At 44.4% G+C, this 24,602-nt stretch overlaps 1 protein-coding gene across 2 annotated transcripts in view; it reads right to left on the bottom strand.

Annotated features, from left to right (window-relative positions):
- LOC139930083 (serine/threonine-protein kinase BRSK2-like) overlaps nt 1-24,602 on the bottom strand; it is a 137,248-nt gene that overhangs the window by 60,946 nt on the left and 51,700 nt on the right. For both annotated transcript variants that reach the window (XM_078283713.1, XM_078283709.1), the window contains exon 2: nt 6,746-6,840. In XM_078283713.1, the coding sequence (XP_078139839.1) occupies nt 6,746-6,840 (95 nt within the window). The remainder of the gene's footprint in view (nt 1-6,745; nt 6,841-24,602) is intronic.

Genomic DNA, 24,602 nt, shown 5'->3' on the forward strand with positions numbered 1-24,602 from the left:
GAGGAGAGAGGAGAGGAGAGGAGAGGAGAGGAAAGCAAAGGAGAGGAGAGGTGAGGAGAGGAGAGGAAAAGAGAGGAGAGTAACAGAGAGGAGAGGATAGGAGAGGAAAGGAGAGGAGAGGAGAGGAGAGGAGAGGAGAGAAGGGAAGCAGAGGAAATTAAGGAAAAGAAAGGAAAGGAAAGGAAAGGAAAGGAAAGGAAAGGAAAGGAGGGGATCAGCAGAGTGAGACGGAGCCAGCAGCCTTCACAGCCACCTTGGTGTGACTGCATCAGACAGAATGCATTAACAACAGTCACACAGAGGGAGAGCGAATCAGAGGGACGGGGCGAGGCGAGGATGAGCAGATTAAGGTCAGCCGTGATTCGTCAGAAGAGGGCAGATGCTCTCTTGTGCGGCGGATCGCAATCTGTCGTCTTTCATCTCTGCGTCCTGTCGAGGGTTTCAGCCGCCGAGACACGCAAAGAGAGACGCACGTATTACAGACGCAAACCCACAGACCGACCGACCAACAGACAGGCTGGTCTTCCATCACATCACATACACACACACACACACACACACACACTTCGTGGGATAGACGCACTGGGTAGAATCAACACAATTAAGTAAGTATTGACACCATTAACACAGCCAGCCAGTCGTTGAGGAGATGAAATGACTCCGGTCAGGCATGAGAGGGCTGCAACCTCTGTAGAGCTGCTGTACTTCAACTGGAAAAGAGGAGATTTAATCACTCTCACACACACACACACACACACACACACACACACACACACACACACACTCACAGACCGTTGCTCCATCCTATGCCTTTACTTTCATGCTTCCCACACAAGTGTTCCCTCAGGACTAGACTCCTGAACACAGGCTGGTCTCAGACACACACACACACACACACACACACACATACATACACACACACACACACACACACACACACACACACTGACACGCTGACTGTGTATGTGCATTTTTGTGTATGTGTATGTGTGTCTAACTATTGTGTGTGTTTATTATTTATTGTATTCTTTTCTTATTTTTGAACTATCTTTCAAAACTTCAAAATTTTGAGCCACCAAAATTCAAAATCATGATTTATCAATAAAATAAGATTGAAAATCAAACAATAGATGAATTTTAAATTAAGATTTAACAGCATATGTGTCGCCTGAGACTTTTTTTTCTTTTTATTGCTAATTTGTTTTATCATCAAAATGCCAGTCTCTGTTTTAGTATAATAATTACAACAATCGTGGTTTAAGTCATTTAAATTTAGGTTTGAATGATGAATCTTGGATTTACTGGATTGGATTTATTGTCAGTTGACAGCAGGATGCTCCTGATACTACTCTCTGGTCCCGCCCCTGCTTCGTCCTTATTGGCTGGTGGAGCTCTGAAGCGACACTGATGAGCGGTGCGCTTCAGACAAAGTCGATTTTTTTCAACTTGAGAACAGGTCCAGCTTGGCTCTAAAACCAGGTCAGGTCCCTGCTGTGGGCTGGAAGTGCTGAAAGAGCAACTTTTCCATAGGAAATAAAAAAAAAAAGAAAAAACTCCTCCAGTGCTTTTTTCACCGCTCTCTGTTGGACACGCCCCCTAATGTATGTGTGTGTGAGCATGTGTGTGAGCCTATATGTACTCTAGTTCCTCCACTCCACATAACGAGTGCCTGGCTGTGTTGGTGTCTGCTAGCCGGTCCTGCCGGTGCGGCTCCATGCTCCGCCTGTGGTTCCTCTAATGAGACTCTCCATTAGCAGGAGAGAGGCTGCAGTGTAAATGCCAGGTTTGACATCCGTGTGCCAGGCAGGGTGACGCCGCCGCCGTGTAAGGTGCTGATCTCTAAAGTAGCACTGCAAATGTCAAGTCGCTCAGCTCACTGGGAATCACCCACGCACACACACACACACAGATCGCAGATATAGGAATATGTAGACAGAATGTATGCACAGGTAGACCGACAATCACATGTAGGCATACCACTGTGCACGCTAGCATAAACACACACACACACACACGCACATGTGAGCAAACACACACACGGCACCAGAGCATGTGTAATGGAAACAGCATGGGAATAAGTTCATCTGATGAAACATGAGAGCAAACAGGAGCAAAGGGAGCGAGAAAGATTCTGCAATTTAAAGTGGTAATTTTTTTTTTATTTAGACTCCATCTTTGTCCCTCAGCCTCACTGCTGTGGTGTTTCTGCTCTGCACTTCCCACAGATCACCTGTCAATCAAACAGTGTGGGCGGAGCTTGGATTTTCTGTTGATGCAGTTTGAGTTTCTCTTTTCTCTGTCTGTTCAGCCATGGTGGCTATCGCTGCTCATGCTAACTACCCAGTTCTTCTTCTTCTGTTGATTCCAAACAAACCGGAAACGTAAAACGCATCACTTCCTGTGCGGCAGAGGATTTTTCCCAGGAAAGAGCGACCAGACACCGGCTGTTTAGAACAGACAGTGGAGAAGCTTTATGAACTGGATATAGGTTAAATCACTGTTGTGTTGTAGCTATCAGATAGAGAGGAGCAAAAGGGACATTTATTTATATGAAAATGATGCAGATCTAATGCGTAACAAGGAACAGTGGAAATGGGTGTGTTGTATTTTGAATGGAGGAGAGAAGAACACATTGAAAGCTGAGCTGTAGTTTGGGGTAAAAAAAAATGAGAGAGAAAAAAACAGTAAAAGCAAACCTGAAGCACATCAGAAAATGTCAACACAACCTCAGACAAAATGGGGTCTTTTCCAAAATGCCAAGGAGGAGCAGCACAGGAGAGCAAGGGGTGAGCGGCATGTTTTAAACACGCCCATCCAGTCCAATCACATCCTTGCTTAGATTTGCATTGTGTGAGAACAGCGCGGCCATAACTGCATGCGGCGAGGACGTGAAATTTCTCTCTGCCCCCCCCCAAAAAAAGCCAATCACTGCCTGTTGCCATGACAACAGGGCCCTGGCATCTTCTAAAATAAGACAGAGGCGGGAAAAGATTAGAGGAGCCTGCTGGGGCAACCCTCAGAGAGAGGAGAGAGCGGCTGGCGTCGCACTAAACAACGGCTGCAGACGGAGGGAGGCAGTTCACATGTGAGCGAGAAGAGAGAGAAGAGATGCCGTCATCTACTACTCATGTCTAATTAGAAGGCGAATGTTCTGATGGGTGATTATATTACACAAATGAAAATGCTGAGCTAAAACTATGCCAGTGAGCAGCGTTGTCATGATACCAGAAATCTGACTTTGATTAAAGAAAAACAAATAATAATATCTAAAAATGTGATACTACTACAATACCACAGGAAAACAAAGAGCCACCAGGCAATCTTCTCCACAGGAGTTTAGACTCTCTGTTTGGCTCTCTGTCCTTCTCGGCTCTGTAAGCGAAATATTTCCATATTTGACTTAGCCAGCTTAGGTGAACTGGGATCCAGTTCAAGACAGAGCTGGGTGTCGTTTGGATTTTACCGATTCCGGTGCCATTTGCGTTTCTTCTCATCGATCCGATTCTTTATCGATTCCCTTAGCAATTCCTACTGTTCACATTTTCAGGGGTAAAAGACGACATACAGATTTAGCGGAGTTAACTTTGTTTTATACTCAAGACAGACATTTCTCATGTCTCAGAACTACTTTCCTAAACAGCTAAGTCTCATTTGGCATAATGCCTTACTTGAGAGAACAAAATACAAGAAGAAGTGAAAAAAATGCAAGTAACTGGAGGTCAAGATCACAGTATCATCGAGGAATCTTTAGTGCGGTCGCTTATCGATTCCGGTGAATTAAACAATTTGAAACCGGGACTAAACTGGAAGCGGTTCTTGATACCCAGCCCACCTGGTGGACTGTTTCACTCTGCTGAATGTTTTCAGCTGTTTGTCTCCGACTGCAGCGGTCCAGAGTCAGGAGCCAGACTGACGTCTGTTCCAGTCCTTCTTCTTATTCTTTGAGTTATTACAGTCTGCACACCTTCACCCTCTGGAGGCCACGAACTGGAATTTCAGCTTGCAGAACACAGTTGATGAAAGAATCGAACGTTTATAAAATCAAATATTGCATTCGATCTTTCGCAACGGTATTAGTAAGTTAGCATTGAAATATCAGTTATCGTGACCACACTCATGAGAAGTGAATGCAGCAACCAACCAAATTCAACACCGAGATACACCCACATCGACGTCGCTGTTAACAACCAATTAGCGGACTGGCTGAAGTGCGGCCGGTAGAGTGAGGAGAGAGGAGCGAGGAGCGAGGGGAGAGGAGCGAGGAGGAGCGAGGAGGAGCGAGGAGGAGCGAGGAGCGAGGAGCGAGGAGCGAGGAGGAGCGAGGAGGAGCGAGGAGCGAGGAGCGAGGAGGAGCGAGGCGGTCAGAGTGTCGAGAGGCTCCGACGCCTCCCGCCGCTCCTCACTCACTCAGACTCTCATTAGGATGAAAGGATGTATCAGCAGAAAGCAAAGACTGCAGCCCAGTAATCAGCAGCAAATGGCCTGGACGCCTGACTCCGCCAAAGCACACACACACACACACACACACACACACACGGATACGCAATTGCTAAGTAATCGACCGAGGTGAAGAGAGAAGAAAAGGTGTGATGCACAGGCTTTCTCATCAGAAAATTAGCCACTGCTGATTCACACAAGCAGGCGCAATGTACCTGAAACTCTTACCACACACACACACACACACACACACACACACACACATACATGCCAGCATGCACGCACACACACACACACACACACATTCTAGGCACATATCTTAAAGAGATGTGTGTGTCATCTCTGTTCTTTAATGTTCTGTAAAGCAGTTTGTGATGAAGCTTTAATATAGGAATTCAATCTAAAACACTGCTAACAGCCACACAGTTATATGCACATAAAAACGTTTCTACACTTTATGAAGTTTGCGTGTGTGTGTGTGTGTGTGTGTGTGTGTGTGTGTGTGTGTGTGTGTATAGTGAGGCAGAAAATTGTGATGGGGCTGTCAAATCAGCACCCTGGACAGCTTTTTCACATTTTATGGAATAGCAAAATAAGATCTACAAAATGAGGCACCTATCACTTAAATCGGAGAAAGAATGAGGCAGCTATGGGTTGGCTGTTTTGCTTTGCTGTGAAACATATTTTTGAGAAACTGCCTTTAAAGGTTTTTTGCAAGGCTTCTTCTCACTGTACTGTTGTGCTATCTGTGCATTCAGAGCTGCAGAGAGCGAGAAAGATATGAGCCGCTGACAGTGCTGTCACTCTGCCATGTTTAGAGATTGTGTTTGAATTTGCAATAAGGAAGAGTTTATATCTTCAAATTGCTCTACTACCTCTAATGCAGGGAAAAAAAGAGAAAAGAGGATCTTGGTGAGCAGGTTGCACTTCCTGAGTACTACGTGATGTCACCGCTGACGCACAAGTCAGCATCAATGGGAGCAATCATGTATTAATCACCAGACGTCCGTTCACCTCCAGAGCCGAGCGACCTGGAAACTTTTCACCGTCATCAGCTGCCGACAGCCAATCAGATTTGCCTACTGATGTGATTTAGTTTCATGAACACTAGTTCTGCCTGGCAAATTCAGAATGGAGAAGTTGATTCCAGCCGTTCAATGCTTCACAGTTCTCTACAAAAACTACAGAAATAAACGTCTCAAAACAAATTTCTTGTTTATTTTCAAATTAATGCTGCCCAATTAGTGCTTGCAAGCTTGCTATGTTCACTCTTCTAAACAATTTAACATTATGACAACACCAAAGCAGTGAAAAATACACAATTTGCCTTCTCAAAGTTGCTCGCAGTGTGAACACGGGGTCAGACTCGTATAAAATCATAAACACCTGAAGGAAAATTCCACTCTAGGATAGTCTGTTATATATCATCAATCTGTGATTTTAGTGAACCCACTTTCCCTCAACCTGCTTCATCTACTTCTACCTCAGTTAGTGATTTCCTACATTTCCCAGAATGCTTTTCAACAACCCTCAGAGAAGGGGTGAGAGCATCCAGCTGCTGGTTTAACATGTAGGTGGAGAGAGCAATAGTGATAGATCCAGAGAAAAAAAAAGCTAATGCTGCTCCGCTTGCTCAAACCCCAACCTGTCTCTCTGCTGCAGTGCATTCTGGTCTCTCTCCTGCTCCTGTGGGTGGAGAAATTGGTCTCTCTCCTCTTCTACGATGGATTTCTCCCTGTATGATTGTTGAACGTCTCTTGGTGCAAAATGTCGGCTCTAGAAAGAAGCCCTCGCTCTTTGATTCTGAGGGACTGACACCAAAACCTGACGTTTACCGCTTTACATCATGAAACATTTTCTCATATCAAACTCCATTGTAGCTGCTGGAAATATCTGGAGGTGATGTCACCTCGTCTACGATTGGCCGGTTATCCACCAAGAAGAATAAAAAAACACCAAATAACTAAATGGGTTTGCAAGGTACGTCACCAATGGCAAGTGTTTTTGGGCAGAATTTCCTTTTAAACTTAACTTTACATTGACAATTGTTGAGGATCAGAATGGCAGTCTTACTTTAAGAGAGAATTCAGAGCAAAGATAGATGCTTTTCAACAGTTGAAGCATCCAGAGCATCAATTTATAGGTACAATTGTTCTAAGATTCTTCTCAAAGATACAACAAGAGTACTTATCTCCGACCACAAGGGATACACACACACACACACACACACACACACACACACACACACACAAACACACACACACACACACACACACACACACACAGAGATCATAGATTACTGCCTTACCTTCATAAGAACAGACTCGCTGAGTTTCTCTCTGTTGACGATCTTTATGGCAACTTTCTGACACGTGACACAGTGGATGCCCAGCTTCACAAGACCTGTAAATCACACACACACACACACACACACACACACACACAAAAGTTAAATAAATTCAGATCAAGTCATTTTTTCAAAGCTTGTTTGGTTCACGCTTGGGGAACACGGGACATTCAAAAATATCTGATGTGCACATGAAACTCAATTTGACAGAAGCGGCGGCAGAAGGGAGGGATCAAAAGAGAAACCATGGATCTGAATTAATAAAATTACATTCAAGGCCTCGTTTCCTATCTTCCTCTGGGACACAAATCAAATGGAGGAATGCAGAACGGTAAAGCTCCCTCAAAACCACAGCATGGGCTGCGTGGAGCCAGGTGATTATAAATATAGAAACCCCACTGCTTCACAGGTAGCATGCACAACATCCCAAACAAGGACCCAATGAGCAATAAACAACGGGAAAAAAAACCCAAGATGTTCTGGAGGAAAACTCAAATTCAAGATAAACAAGACAACATGTCGTCCCACATGAATGATGCACCGTTTGGCGCGAATCAGCTACAAGACGCATCATCCCTCCAAGTTTCATCAAAATCACTTCGGTGGTGTGGAAGTTATGGCCTTTCAAAGTTTGAGATGTTGACCTTTAAGTGTAGCTGCCTCATTAGGCCGATCAGTGTAATCTGTGAGGAGAGCTGGATGTGAGTAGCAAGTCTCGTGTCACTTGGCTTACAGTGCAGGAGTCGAGGCCTTTCAAAGTTTTACATTTATTTATATATGACCTTTAATTATAGCGCCCCCATCAGGTCAACCAGTGTTATGTGTAATTCTAAACACCAGAACAATAATCCCTGTGTGTCGTCTCAGATATCAGATTTGAGTTTAATTACATTTTTTACCTTGCCACAGAGTGATGCCATAGAAGAAACCTTTTTGTTTATCTGCCCTTGTATAGCCTCATTTGCAATTGCTCTATATATATTATGGAGGGGTTTGGTTATTTTCCACATTTATGCCGTCACCCACCATCCAATAACTAAGAATTAAGAACTTTTTAATATTAGATATTAAAAGGTTCTTAAAAGGTTCTTTGTGGAACCAGAAATGGTTCTTCTATGGCATCACTCAGAAGAACCATTTTTGGTTCCAGTTTGCACTTTTATTTTTCTAGCGCCCCCATTTGGCCAAACAATATTATTTTTTTTAAAGTGTGGAACAGTGCAAAGAGAAGGTGTCATTTCCAAGTTTCATCAAAATCAGACGAGCGGTGACTGAGATTTCACCAGAGAGAAATCATGTTTGACATACAGACGGACACAGCCTGATCCACAGTCCCCCAGACCTCCCATTTTAATCGCATGAGGGACGATGAAACACCCCGCATCGTTCAGATGGGACCAACACACACCTTTCCTCTCCGCCAGCAGGTTTCCGTTAATGCGGGAGTTCTGCACAATGCACCACAGAAGTCAGTGTTTCTTTGCTTATCCACACACAGCCAAGCTATTCTTGATCAGGACATTTATAAATAGCAAAACTTCACAAGTTTGTCCTCAAATGTCCCTTTGGGTTACAACATGTAGGGAAAACAAATCTGAAAGGCTGCATCTCTGAAAACACACAAGTACAACAAGACGTCAAGACTGGAACTGGCCTGCAGCGGCTCAGTCCGTCGCCATAAGCATCATACATGTTGGATCCATGTACTGGAAACTTAACACTTTAAGGTTTAAGTAACTGGTATAGAAGTCCAGTGTATAATTATTCATTGGCCATGTTTACATGCACATCAATAAAGTAATTATAATGCGATTAAGGCAACAGTGCACGTAAGACAGGACCCATGTAAACACCACACTCTGATTATACTAATGAGATTATGCTCTTAGTCGAGGTAAACTTGAGTAAGGTAACGTGGAGTTCTCCCATTTTATTTGCATTAACACCAGTTAGGACATGTTTACACCTTAGTCACATTCCTTAACCCTCATCCTACCGACTGGGGTACCCGCAGACCCCAGAGGTATACTTTTCGTCATATCTCACAGGTGCTTTATTCTATCATTCCAATTTTTCATGACTTTGTCAATCAATTTGTTCCTAATGACTTCATATCATTGTTTTCTGTTTCTGTTTTAATTAGTGCTTTTTAAAAATACCAATGTATTGGGGTCCTGGGGGATCCCAGTCAAAAGCACCCAATTCCGTCTATGCAGTTTTAATAGATGGAACTATTTATTGAGTTCATGTTTGCCATGGGTCCTAATTTAAAGTATCACACACTATCGGGGGGGCGGGGGGTGGGGGGGGGGCACTCTGTCAGTCATTTTGAAGGAGACAGACACAGATGCAGCAGACACAGATTTCCTCATGTGCTCTGTCGACGACCCTAAATACTGCTCTTCCTAAGGTAAGATGATGTTCAAAGTCAGAAATACAATACATAATTTAATTAACTGTAACTTTCCTAAAATAGTAATAATCTGTTTTTTGTTTTTTTCAGATGACATTAATGTTTTGAGAAGAAATAAGTTAACATTTTGCTATGATGGTTGTTTCTTACAGTAGTTTATTCTTGGGGTCCCCAGGGACTCCAGTCGGTAGTCCTTGTATGTTAAATATGTTGGTAGGATGAGGGTTAAACTGTGGTCAAAACCAGTCGGCAGCAGCAGTTCCTCTAACGTCCGCTAGAGTCCGGCTCCAAAAACACTCCAAACCGCCCAACTCCATGCAAGTCAGTGGGACCACAACCCAGCTTCTGATAAAAATATAAAGTCAATACATTTTTCCACAAGAGGTTATGGTCTCAGTAGCTAATTTCATTTATTCTAATGTGTGTCCGATTTTCAAAATAATTGTGTCATTTTGTGTGCCGACCTGTCCAGTGATTGACAGGTCACCGTTTACGGGCCAATAGCAGGCGGAGCTGCGGCTCTGCAGACGGCCCAAACTCCACCCTCCGCCTCGCTTTGGCTGCTCCGGCTCCAAAAAAATGTCAACATGGCGGCGACCGTAAACACAATCTCCAGGCTTCAAAAACGGCCCTTCAGAAGCCAGCGGGTGACATCACGCTCACTACTCCATCTGTTTTTCACAGTCTGTGGTTGCGCCCAGTTCCCAGCTCATCGTGTTATGTGGAGGTGGAAGGGAAGTGTAGTTTGCACTGGGCTGGACCAAGATGGCGGCAGAAGGAGTCACAGAGTCTATCTTACATGTGCTGCGAGACATTTCAGATGGGCGTCAGCTCCATAATGGTGACATTTTCAGACGAGTGCCAGAAAAACTTAAGGAGGGTGGATTTGTCAGAACAACTGAACAACTTTGGGTCCACTGGAAAACACTGAAGGCTGTGATGAACAACTTGATGAAGTACTGCACAACCATGGCTGTAATCATTTTGGCAAAATGTGGCAAGAAACAAGTTTTTTCAACTAAAAAACCCTCCCATTCCCACATTTCTCTCTGGATAATCGAGTTCTTCATTCATGTAAACAAGATTATTTTGGGGAGTTGTCAAATAGTGGAGTCATGTAAACAGCTGAATCAGAATATTGCCTTACTCGCAGTATTGGGAATAGTCGCATTATAGTGCGCATGTAAACAGAGACATTATATTATTCAGAGTTAGTGTTGGTGAATTTATACTTTCATTGGATATATGTCTACTGAGAGAGCACTACTGTACATGTCTCTGTCTTCACTGAGGTCAGAAGAAGCTGCTGAAATACTAATGTCTCCTGAGAATCCACTGTTTCGTAGCTCTACTGAGGTCAGAAGGAACCATTATCAAATATAAATGTTTAGTGATGAGGAATTGTTTCTTCATTGGTTTGTTATTTCCAAAGGAAGCAGAATGACTCCCTGCTTAGTGATTCATTTTATATACACTGTATATAGGTGGTTTAACTGCCTGTCACTCTGTCTGATCTCCTGCTGCATCCTGTTTGTCTAGAGATCGGTTTGCAGACCGAAACGCAGACTGATAAAGATACAATCAACTGCATTCTGCAACTCCCACATCTCTCTTTCATTGTTTATTGCTGAGATCCAGCGCTACATGACTCTCACACAGTAAAGCAAATGTCAACATGCAATAGCTTTATCTTATTACAGCCACAATGGCTCCATCCATCTCTATCAAAGCTCTGACACCAGGGAGTATATTTTACTTTGTACTGAAGGTCCACAGATAGCGGTGGAAATGCCACTGCGCATATGCACCTCTTCATTACCTGGCGCTGCATATATATTTCACAGGAGATGAGTGTCTCAGTATTTGAAAGGTGATTTTCCCATGGGTTCTCCAAAAGAAACAAGCAGAGCCATAAGCAGCAGGGGCTTTGAGCCAATATGGCAGCCTGGGGGCTCTTTTATGTCTCCAGTTAGAGCCGAAATGGCATCTTGGGCGACATTCACCATGTGTCATTGATCTTGTTGTCAGTTCAGCTTGTAGGCCGCTGCAGCTACTTACACCAACACAGGGCTAAGAAAGGCCTGCAAGGACTGGAGTTGGGAAGGAATATTTTATATTGATGTTGCTGTGTATAGGTATGTGTGTGTGTGTGTGTGTGTGTGTGTGTATGAGAAGTAAAAGTATGCTGAAGGAACAGAGGGGAAGGGGAGGATGAAGATCATGCCCTCCCGTGGCTCCGTCCCCTGAGAAACCCCGCAGAGCAGAAACACAATGAGAAAGTTCAGAGACAGAAGGAGGCTGAGGCGGGAAACAAAAGCAAATTAAGAAGCAGAGTCAAAGGCGCCTGGAGCTTAGTCGTAAATAGGGATGTGTAAAAGTCTATTTTTGGAGAATCAGCTATTCTTTGGCTCCTCTACATGAACATTCGAATATTCCATCCAAGCCAAAAGCGATCGCTTGTAAAGTACATGAGGATTTAGTGCATTAACACCATGCTTACCAATTCTAATCACTTCAGAACCGTAGTTATTTTGACACAGTTTTCACTTTCGCTAAAATAGATGAATTTTCTTGTTTATCTAATCACAATTAGCTGGTCAAACGTACTTTGGTGTGTCACCACAATAATATTAGTTGTTAGTATAACCGCTAGCTGGAGTTGGGAACCAGAAAATTCTCACTGCTGCATTGACAGCATTAGCATTAGTTCAGTTGGTTTGGTTTCTTTCCAATTCAAACAGACAGATTTAAAAGTCAACCACGAGACTCAGACAGTTCTTCAAATATTCATTTATTCTAGTGCATCCCTAGTCGCACACTGTTTGTACATATTAGCAAACTGCCGAACAGCTTTTAGCCGTTGTTCAATCATAGCGCTTGCTATATGCTGAAAATCTTGTCTTATGGCTGTAAGACAAGGAAACAAGAGCTTTATTTATGAGGGAGGTGTTTCTCCCCCACAGAGGCTAAGCAGTATGTGACTATCGATTCATAGTATTCAGTATTCATAGTATGCTTTTATTTAAGCAGGGAGTCTCACGAAGAGATAATCAACCACATCACATTTGCAACTATGATGACAAGATTTTCGCTGATGAATAATATATGTTTTCAGAGAGTTTAGATATGACTGAGGCCTGGCTGTGTACAGCACATAAACAGACAGATAAATAGATAGATAAACAGACAGGCACACTGGTCATAAACAAGTTTAAAAAAGTTATGCATGTGTTGTATGGCCACATCCATTTGAGTCCAGTGGGATCCAGACAATGTGACTGAGATAAGATTTGGTCGCAGGCCAAATTAAAGTGACTCCCACTTTAAATTAAACTCTTGAAATGATGACACCTAGACAAATACCCTGACACATATTCTACCATTGAAGCAAAGATAAGCACAAAAAAAATTATTTTGATATAATCGCCTCCATATGCTACACCTTTGAGGAAGAAAAGGTGTTTAAGTGTATTTTGGAGCCATATGGGCCCAGAGAGAGCTGTAAGCATGACATATCACAGCTAACACACTTTAGTGGTCCCATAACCTTCTGTGCAGGTTTTTTTTTTTTTTTTTACAATTACTCCTTTGACACCCAAATGTGAGAGCTGCTTTCCAAACAGACATCAATTTTTGATCCAACCACCAAAAATCTTTAACGGCACTTAATGTTGTTTATTTTCCTTCCCAGTTATTAAAATCATTATTAACCCTAAAAATAGGCCTTAAAGTAATAATCTGTAATGTTTTCATAAAAATAAACATCTGTTTTGCTACTCTCTATCGCCCATTGATACAACACAACAGTGATTCACCCAAAATCCAGTTCATGAAAGCTTTTTCTAAACAGCCGGTGTCTGGTCGCTCTTTCCTGGGAAAAATCCTCTGCCGCACAGGAAGTGATGCGTTTTACGTTTCCGGTTTGTTTGGAATAAACAGAAGAAGAACTGGGTAGTTAGCATGAGCAGCGATAGCCACCATGGCTGAACAGACAAAGAAAAGAGCGCCACCTACAGAAACTCAAACTTCACCAACAGAACATCCAAGCTCCGCCCACACTGTTTGATTGACAGGTGATCTCTGGGAAGTGCAGTGCAGAAACACCACAGCAGTGAGCGCTGAGCAACAAAGATGGAGACTAAATGAAAAAAACAAACAAGAACCTTGCATTTTACCACTTTAAACACACTACAGCATGTGAAGCAAATACACACACAAACACACACAGTTGACCAGTGGATGCCACAACTGAATCAGCAACTCGGCTCCATTGATTTCTCTCTCCTCCATCGCTCCATCGCTCCATCGCTCCATCTCTCCATCGCTCCGTCCCTCTCTGCTGTATTCAGATCGATTGCCTCCAGCAGCGTGTCTTCTTCTCTAACGCTGCAGACTGAGCGGCCGGCAGCAGGGAGACGTGGCCTCTGGTCCTCCACTCCTTTCTCTAGAAATCTCCCAAACCTCGTCTCCGTCTGTGCCTTTGGGGTGACCCGTGAGCGCTGCATTCAAAGCCTCACTTAAGCTTCTGTAATAAGCCTCTGAGTTAATTCTACACTCACCACCTTCTGAAAAGCTTTGGTGTGAGGCAAAAAATCCAAACTGGCCGGGGCATTTGGCTGGCACCGCTTCTCAAGAGCTTGGAGATTTACAACTTTTGTGGTGGTTTTATGAAGATTCTTGCTCCAGACAGTCGCTGTGCAGTACAAACTGCCGTGGTCCTGACCTGGTCTCTGGTCTCTTTGTTGCATTCACACTGTGAGCGACTTGGTTGGTCTATTCTGACAGATTTACAGATCTACACATGGCACAGGCACATTTTTCACTGCTTTGGTATTGACTTTCATAATCGAAAAATAGACATAAAAACAAATCAATAAAATGTGGATGCAGCAGTTCTCCAAGAATTGTTTTTAGAGACGTTTATTCCTCGTCGTCTTTCAAATAAAAGTTGTAGAACTGGGAAGCTTTGACTGGCTGGAATCAACTTCTCGCCCCTTTTTTGCCCTTGCCAGGCTGAACTAAGGAAATTTTAATTCAAATCTGATTCGTTGATAGCCAGTGACTGCGAAAACCCCAACTTTTCTCAGCTGACAAGCCTGTTGAGCGTCCACACATCAGCTGAGACTCCCTGGCCGCTCAGCTCTGTAGGAAATTAATGGACTTCCGGTGACTTGCTCGCAGTGTGAATGCTCAGCTAGTGTTGGTGGACGAGGCTGTCTCTAAGCCACCAGGAGTAAGGGGGCGTGTCCACCAACCGACCTGTTGAGCACTTGAAGCGCTGGTGCTGAGCGCTTTGGCTGCATCAGGTGAGCGCTGGAGCGGGGAGCTGAGAACACATCTCCAGGTGTTGCTGCTATGCTAATACTGCAGGATGCCGGCTCTTGGTCCCGCCCCTGCTTCATCCTCATTGGTTGGTAGAACTCTGATGTGACATTGACGAGCGGTGTGCTTCAGAAAAGTGTAAATTGTTTCAACTCGAGAACAGGTCCAGCGCTCACGGCGCTCAGTGCTAAAAAGAGGTAAGGTGCCTGTTTTGGGTCGTAGGCGCTGAAAGCGTTACTTCTCCACTGGAATTAATGACAGAACAGCGCCAGCACTTTTTTCACAGGTCTTTGGTGGACACGGGGCCTAAGACTGTACCTTGACTTTTGAATTGTATTATTTTAAACCAGACGTCTGTCACATTATGAGCAAAACTTGTTGTCTTTCAGCTTAACTAGAATGACGTGTTAACATTGTTTACTTTCTTCGCTGATACTGAGGCAAACAGCAGGCTGTAAGCTTGTGGGAAACTCAAGGATAAAAGCAGAAACTTTCTCCTACAATGTGACTACAAGTGTCTGGTATAAACAACTCATATATCAAATGTCAATGTTTCCTTTGACATCAGCATGCTTCCGGTGCAGGAGAACCGGCTGCCCTCTGCGAACTGCCAACATAGAAACACCAGCGTCACGGCACAGCTTGCAAGCCAATACTTCATAGATCCTGCATGGCTATTCATGTCAGGATGCACACACACACACACACACACACACATTGTACATACACACAGTCTGAGGTGATCAATGGTGACAGGTCAGCTGTTGGATGGTGACCTTCAACAGTCACACATTTGCATCACCACCCCTCCCACACACACACACATACACACACACACACACCTCCACCCCCAAATGCAACACATAGTTAGCAGATCAGCTTCACTTCACATCACTTTTATCATTTTGTGGTCGTACTGAATCGTGAACCACATATTATGTATCGAATCGTATCGTGCGATAAGCAGATCGTCCCATCCCTAATTTACACATCTAATTGCCCTTCGGTCACAATGACTGTACAGTGAAGAATGTGACAAGAGGAGCAGTGAATGGTAATAAAAGCTAAGAGAATGGAGGTGTCCTATCAAATAAAAGTTAAAGTAAAGGCTTCATCCATTACTGTGATAATCCTAATTCACTGCTATATGCAGCAGGGACTGTTACAGCACAGTATAGTAGATCTACTGCATCGATAGGCTCAAAGTTGCAGTATCAGCTTAGGGGGGCAGTGCGTGCCAGCAGATATCTTCTTTCCTTTGTCGGTTCAGTGTTTTGGCAGAGAAAAATATTTCCAATCATGCAGTGCTCGGGGCTCCTGGGTCTGGAGGCCACAGCCGGCCTCCCACACACTCAGACACTGGAGTGCACACTCCCAAGTAAAGCCAGGAGTCAAGAGGCCGGTCTTCTGCACCACTTCAGGCGGCGGTTTCTGACAGCAGCCGAGCCGGCCGGGTGAACACCGTGCGCGCTACGGAAATGCCTCCCTCCGCTCTCCTCTAGAACTTTCTTACGGTCGATGCTGAGAATATTGCGGTTGGCTTTGTGTGAATGAGCTGGGGGTGAAAGGAGAGAGAGAGGAAGAGAGCAGGAGAGAGACAGAAAGCTGAAAGAGAGTGTTCAGGAAATGGGAGCAAGGCAGAGGAGGCAGGGAGGTGGGAAACTTACACAAAGTCGGACTTGCCCGAAATAGAAACACAGTCGAACACGTCCCGCATATAAATTTGTGTATGCTTCATATTGTTTGTTTCTTTACACTCATCACCAGTTGGGGGACAAAACTCCACCAAGAGAACCAAAACTCAGAGAATCACACCAACAACAACAACAACAACAACAACGGCTGCGGTGAAAGAGAGACAAAGGCGGACAAGGGAATCCGAGGATTTCAAAGCTGTTTGACCGCCACAACCGACCACCAGATGTTAGAGATAGAAACAAAGGCAATGAACCGGAGAAGGAAATGGAAATGCTTTTTCACAAGACAAAACAACCGGTCGTGATATTTTAGATTCAGTCCGAAGCCGATGCAGCGCTTCATTTTCTCTGCAAATGTGTCATTTTATTCGTACAAACCTGACTACATTTGCAAGTAGAGAGAGCAAGGAGAGCAACGGAGCAGAGAGAGAGAGAGAGGAGCAGAGAGAGAGAGAGGAGCAGAGAGAGAGAGAGGAGAAGAGAGAGAGAGCGAGGAGCAGAGAGAGAGAGAGGAGCAGAGAGAGAGAGGAGCAGAGAGAGAGCGAGGAGCAGAGAGAGAGAGAGAGGAGCAGAGAGAGAGAGGAGCAGAGAGAGAGGAGCAGAGGAGCAGAGAGAGAGGAGCAGAGAGAGGAGCAGAGGAGCAGAGAGAGAGAGGAGCAGATAGAGAGAGAGAGAGAGAGAGGAGCAGAGGAGCAGAGAGAGAGAGTGAGGAGCAGAGAGAGAGCGAGGATCAGAGAGAGAGAGAGAGAGGAGCAGAGAGAGAGAGAGAGAGAGAGAGAGAGCGAGCAGCAGAGGAGCAGAGAGAGAGAGAGAGAGGAGCAGAGAGGAGGGAGAGAGAGAGAGAGAGAGAGAGAGAGCAGCAGAGGAGCAGAGAGAGAGAGAGAGGAGCAGAGAGGAGAGAGAGAGAGAGAGAGAGAGCGAGCAGCAGAGGAGCAGAGAGAGAGAGTGAGGAGCAGAGAGAGAGAGAGAGAGAGAGAGAGAGAGAGCGAGGAGCAGAGAGAGAGAGAGAGCAGCAGAGGAGCAGAGAGAGAGAGAGGAGAGAGAGAGCAGCAGAGGAGCAGAGCTTGTCACCCGGCAGCAGACCGGTGTGTGGAGCTCAGCAGGACTCTGATGGAGTTTCCTGGCCATCAGGGAGCCATCTGTAGCTGTCCCAGCAAGATTGATGAGCCCACTGCCTCTCACATTTGAATTAGACCTGCCAGCTACCAAATCTGAGCACTGGCCTATTTACATCTTATTACAGAGACGGGGAACATCCCATTCATTCACACACGCAAGCATGCACACACACACACACACACACACACACACACACACACACACACACACACACACACACAAACACACACAAATACACAAATCAAATCAGGAGACAGAGAGGAAAGAGAGACACACAAGGAGTCTCAAAACTAATGTTCACCCTAAATGTTGATCCGCGCGCACATGCACACACACACACACACACACACACACACACACACACACACAAACACACAAACACAGACAGACACACACACACAGTCAATACACATTCATTGTCCTGCACTCATATCAACCAAAAAGATATCGACTGATCCCTTGCATCAGTCCTGTAATTGCACAACTTGCTGTCAGTCATTTGATGGCATCCTCCTTTGTTCCGTCCAATCAGCTGAGGCGAGCGCCGCCCGCTGCTAGGTAACATTGATTAACTGCCGCTGTTGGTTTACCAATGAGGCTGAGAGGTCCACAGCCATGCAGGCACCAAGGCCTCCTGCCTCACCAGGGAGACTGGCTCATTGTCATGGACTGGCCATAGAGGCTAATGAGATCAAATAGATTGAAATGGGCCTGAACATTGATTTCATACAATGAATTAAGCATCTTGCCACTATCCAGCCGTCACGCTTGTGGTTCCAGACCAGCAAAGAAATATTGGATTTGAAATGATCAAGGTTTCGGTGAATGGAAGATGAGCTGGTTGGGTAGACAATGTTTTTTTTTTTTTCTGGGCAATTTTGGCTGATATTTGCGATGAGTGAGCAGGAAGGTACAGAGCAGGACATGCACACATTATGAGTGAATATACAGAGCCAGTGCAGCTTGGTGTCTTTTCAACATGCTGCTTTGTGTCTTGTGCTTTATTTGGTTTTGTTGTTGCAGACTGTATTGCATCATTTTGTTTTGTGATTGATTGTTGATCAGTTAGATCTAAGTAGGCTCGTTCTCTGTAAAGTCCTCTGAGACAGGCTTGTGATGAAGTGCTACAGAAATAAACTTGACTTGAGAGCTTGTTGATCGATACCAACATTGCTCCAGTCTGCATACTGACGACAGCAGAGCCCATCACATCTGTTTCTAACACTGACGCCTTGCATGGCAGCGTCAGTCGGTTTTTACCTGAAGTAACCTTTAATCAACAAATCTGCCTGTTACACCTTATCAAAAGCCTCATTCAACTAAATATATTTTTACTCAACACAATATCAGCTAATTAAAGCTAGCTAATTAAAGTAAACAAATCAATGTAATCAAGTAAATGGAACCGATTATGGCAAGTGGGTGAAATCAGTTTGAAACTTGCTGAAGGAGCCAAATCAAGCACATGCTTTATAAAACATGTAAACATTTTATGAACTTGTGGGCACATATTTTTGTTTGTTCACAACAATTATGAAATTGAGTGCACAAAATAATGGAAATGAGGGTAAGAATTAAGCACTCTGGTCACTCCAGGACCTCCAGCTGCTTGGATCGATGCTTATGCAGAACGGCGCGGTTAAACTAAACCACACACACTCTTCTTCTGCAGTACAGCCTTTTACAGTAAAGATCAAACCCGTTTCTTCTGGGAATAGGTGGCCTTCAGATAATTAGAAAAACTTAGTAATTATAAATGCTGCTTATATGAAATACATATATGAAATTATATGTGTAATTTCTGGTCTATAGGTTTGGCCCCTCCCAGCCGTTCACTTTGTTTCACTCAGCAAACCCTGCTGATATTTACTAGTCAGATTATGCTTCAGGAAAACAGAAATATTACACATTCATCCTTTAGAGGAGACTGGAGAATTGTGTTTTCTTCTCTCTCCATTCACATGCCATTGTATGGAGGAACAGTCTGAAAATCACACTTCTAGCACATAAACGAATGCCAACAAAGCAGATTCTGATCATATATAAAAAAAAACTAGTCATGCTGGTGAATTGTTCTTAAGTGAATCGCTTTCTTTATGTTTATTAAACCTTTAAGCTTGAACAAGTGTCCGATCAGGGGAAACTTCTGCCAATGGAACCAAGAAAATACGTTTACCAATAATTGTAAATAGGCAGGACAGGACTTTGCCAATACATAAAAAACAAGTCTCGATTTTTCTTCTCGGCTACCAAAGTTCAACATCACTTTAATGAAGAAGACATTACTGGCAGCGCTTACCTGTTTTCAAGTCAATGTGTGGAGAGCAGGAGCAGCCGTCCAATCAGCGGAGAGCATGAGGAGAGAGGGGAGAGGAAGAGACCAATGGTTAGCTCTCGGCGGGAGAGATTTACCAGGCAACAATGCAGACAACAATGATAGAAACGCGCGGCTGCGGTGTCCGTGAACGCACCGTCTCCACCGGGGATCACATCCACGCCGCCTCCTGTTTGTTTCTGTATTTATTTTCTTCAGTCTATTTTTGCTTTGAAGTACAACATTTTAATTAATTTCCTCCCGCTCCATATAAACTTACAATATACAGTACATTCAGTGGAATGAAGGCAATCTGTGTCAAGGTTGGGTTACCCTCCTCCATCATTCCCATCACCCACCCCCCCACCCCCACCTCTCATATCCCTCCATCTCTCCCCTGATGATACCAAGCTGAATCCCATTGAATATATTGAACATCATTCCTCCACCCCCCATCGCCCCCCCCCCATCCGCTCCTTCTCCCCATTTAGCCAAAACCAGCCCTCCACTCTCCATTAATGAGGTAATTAATAAAATCCGTTCCATCCTTTTTCTCCTTTCCTTCCATCAGCGTAGAGATGGGGGGGAGGAGAGAAAGACGAGGAAGGCCAAGAAAGCAGGTCAAGTCTCGGGAGGGAGAGAGAGAGAGAGAGAGAGAGAGAGAGAGAGAGAGAGAGAGGAGGAAGAGAAGGCGTATGCTGCATTCATGTCATATCGGAAGAAGTGAAAGAATGGGATGACATCTTGTTGCTACAACTTGGAAGTGTTCACATGTTTAAAATCACTGAGATGAGCTAAGTTGTGCTCAAAACAGCCAGAGTCGAGCTGCTGCCTTCAAAAACATCAGTGAAGAGAACAAAAAAAAGTTAGGCAAGAAAAACGTTTCGGTTTGTTGATCAGTTAGGAAACTGCAAGTGGGAGAAATCGGAGCCTAAAAAAATTCCTACATATCCTTCTTGTAACCGGCACTAGGGGGTAGACGTGAACCATTTTTCTCAGTCGGCAGCTCGTATTTACGTTAAAATTCGACGTGATGTGAATGCAGCGTTAGAGCTTGGAGTTTGGGACAGCTTGGAGTTCGGGACAGCTTAGAGTTCGGGACTGCTTGGAGTTCGGGACAGCTTGGAGTTCGGGACAGCTTAGAGTTCGGGACAGCTTAGAGTTCGGGACAGCTTGGAGTTCGGGACAGCTTGGAGTTCGGGACAGCTCAGAGTTCGGGACAGCTTGGAGTTCGGGACAGCTTGGAGTTCGGGACAGCTTGGAGTTCGGGACAGCATGTCGTCGGCGCTCCAGCTCGCTCCGCTCCAGACTCCGGCCTGAGGTGCCGTGGTGACATCACCAGTCGGCCAGAAACCACAAACTTTTATTGGCTTCCATCTGTCTGGAGCTGCACCGTAAAAAGGCAGATGAAATAGATGAAATCAAAGAGCAGTGTGTGTGCTGCGTTTACAGCCTGCTGCGGACATGGTTAGTCCCCCACAGAGAGGGCCATTAGTAAGAGGAGGTCAACACTAACAACAACACACACATACACACACACACACACACACACACACGCACACACACTTCAGTTTCATAAGGCCTTCGCCACAACCCTGCCTGAACTGTAACTGGACTTTATAGACTTTCCACCATCTACAGCACATAAAAGGTACACACTGAAGAATAACAAGAACCCTATCCAACACACACACACACACACACACACACACACACACACACACTCCCCTCTCTCTCACAAGCACATAGTGGCAAAAAAGAGCTGTACTGCAATATTGACAAATACTCATTTTCTATATAAATTCGTTTATACAAACATTGTGTGTGTGTGTGTGTGTGTGTGTGTGTGTGTGTGTGTGTGTGTGTGTGTGTGTGAGGGTGTGTGTGTGTGAGGGTGGTGTTAATGATTTGGATTTGCTCACTTGGAGTAAAATGAAAGATTTTCTCTCACATGCAACTTGATTTGTTGGCCGGAGGTTATAAACATCTGAATGAATGAGCTGCAGCCTCTTATGGTTTGGAAACTGCAGTTTTTCTGCGGCACACACATGCATACAAATGCACATGCAGACACACACACACACACACACACACACACACACACACATACACACTTCATGAACATATATGTATATAAGCAGCCACACAGCCATGATACATATTTTCTGTGCTTGTCAGTTGCGTTTGACACTGTGTAATAATCCAACATGGATGGATTATGGATTACATACAACACAAACAGGCGGTCAGCGACGAAATACCCAGAGTGCTTCACGGTTCCAAAAGCACCATCTACTCCACAAAACGCTCTTGCTCTTTATTCAAAGGAACTGCTTGGAGGACTTCTGCGTTCCCCACTTCTAAAACCTGCTGCAGCAAGAATACTGCTCTCTTTTTAAAACAATTCATCTCATTTATATTAAGCAGACTTATTAGCAGCATGTTGTCTGCATGAGATGCTGTGGGATTTTCACTGTTTTCTACTTATTTGAAAAATTTGCGCTACCAAAAATGAAACAATAAGAAAGAAAAATACAAGTAATAACACTTTATTTTGAAAAGTAACAAATAACCCATTACAAGACTTGGAAAAACGAATGTGTTAAGTTTCTAGTCACTACAAAAAAGTAATCTGAGTACTTTAATGCATTGAACATGAGGGTCGGACAAAAGATGCATCCAAGAAATGTGCTTGGATTTCAAATCAATAATCCTAAATCTAAAACCCTGGCAAATGAGTCTGTAAACAGGCCAAACGTTAGCCAGAGAATATGAGATATGGTTTCAGTTATCTGTTAATAATCATGTACAACACACACACACACACACACACACACGGCTTCAGTACAGGACGCTGCAGTGACGCTGGGCTCGGTAAAGTCTTTTCGACAGCTCTCAGGCCGGTTTAATGGCCGCGACTCCGCCTCGCTGCCGATGTGCCATCATAAGGAAAGCTTGTCATGACGAGAGAACGGCAAAACTTCCAGCTCTTCACTTTAATGACTGGGGTTTTATGTAACACACAGGATTGAGGGGGAAGCGGCAGCACACAGTAATTAACCCACTGGAGAGAGAGCAAGGGAGAGATCCAAATCTGAGTAGGATGAGAAAAAAGAGGGGAAGGGAGCTTCACATCCTCGCTCAGCCACATGATGAAAGGAGAAGAAAGGAGAGGAGGAGGAGGACAGCCGCTTTTGACAATGCAGAAAATTGGTGTTGATGCCAAGAGATACGGCACAACTCCCAATCCGCAATCCGTCTCCAAACTTATTACAGTAAAACCTACTTGTCTTCTGTGCTTTTATTCTGAGGTTGAGTCGTCTTAAATCTGACAGAGCCACGCCGAAGAAATTAGCAATGAAATCTACGAAAAACACTCATCCCACAAAGAAAAGAGCAAGAAAGAAAGGAAGGAAAGTCACTGGAGCAGCTGTGGGTTAGAGTGCCTTGCTCAAAGGCCAGGCGGCGGTTCTGCAGGTATTGAGGGGGAGGAGGGTGTTACTTGCTGAATTTCCCAGCCGGTCTGGGAATTTGAACCAGCGACCTTCTGTTCACAAGCCCCCCCGCTTCTCTAATTGCTGCCAAGAAAGAAAACCTAGACAATAAATTAAGTCTCTGGAGTTTTTTAGCTGCATCTTGGAGCCAAATTCAATTCAAAGCTTCTAATGAGGCGGCGGATTGCAGTGTAACAGTCAGGACAGATGTGAGGTCGCTGCAGAGGGGTAAACAACAAGAAAACAACAATATGATCCTTTCATCTAACTGTGACCCAAATGTGACGAACAGCCAAGTATTGGCCATGGGGAACTTTGTTTTTCCTGCTCCTCTGGGATTGACCCTGCATTCACATGCTAACAGATATAATGGAAAAACAAATTTCCGACTTGGAAATTTCACATAAACAAAGTCAAAGTCAGATGATGAAAGTGGAAAGATTTTGCTACCCGAATTTCCGAGTTAAGACACAATGATAACCTTTAACTCTCTCGACATGACTAACCATCATAACATTTGTTTAAATGAGATTTGTAAAATTAAATTGTTAGCCAAATCCGCATCTTTCTTTTCAGGATGTCTGTTTGTTTATCGTTTGTCTTCTAGGTTTGATTTTCCGATAAAATAGTCACAGTCTTCCCTCCGGCACCAGTTGTATGGTGCTGGAACTCTTGTTTATCAGGGAGGAACAAAAACCTGCAGGACACCGGACCTGAGGACAGGAATTGAGTACCTTGACTCTAGATGTTTTCCTCCTAGTGTCACTGCAAATCAGACACACACACACACACACACACACACCTCCCCCACCAGTGTTCATTATCTCTCACAGACAGACGGATGGACAAACTCCATGCTCCCCCTTTCATCCAGAGCACCGGCGTAGCCATGGAACAGCATCTCCCACTTAGCAGCCTAATTAACTACCAACAGCTGGCTGCAGGCCATGCAGCGCACACTGCGGCCTGGAATATGCAAGCCTACTGCTCACACAAGGCATTTTCTAATAAAATGTAGAAGCCACACAGATTTTAATTCCTGTCTGTTTCATCCACAAACAGGTAGGGAGACGCGTCTCACTGTTGCGCATCTTCCACTCAGCGTGATGACAGTTTGAACTGAACAGAAGTAATGAGTTGCTGATTTTCCGTTTAAACCTTTCATGCCTCCCTTGGTGGGATTCATTTGCCGACGCTGAGCCGACTGTTTCCCATTTAGCCCATACGTTTGAGTTCTTGTTTTCGTAAGAGCTTCCATGTGAATGTGTTCAATCATTCTGCATCCAGCCAACGGCCCGCTGGCAGCTGTGTGCCTGACTGGCACCGCACTCATTTTCAGCACACAGCCTCATCCAGCGCCGCAACACTGACAGTCAATTACATTTCAATTACCCTTGATGCTAATCCCGCATTGCAATAATGCTAACAATGCAATTCATTTCTTCCCTATAACGCCATT

The sequence above is a fragment of the Centroberyx gerrardi genome, chromosome 1 (genome assembly GCF_048128805.1).
Source record: "Centroberyx gerrardi isolate f3 chromosome 1, fCenGer3.hap1.cur.20231027, whole genome shotgun sequence".
NCBI lineage: Eukaryota > Metazoa > Chordata > Actinopteri > Beryciformes > Berycidae > Centroberyx > Centroberyx gerrardi.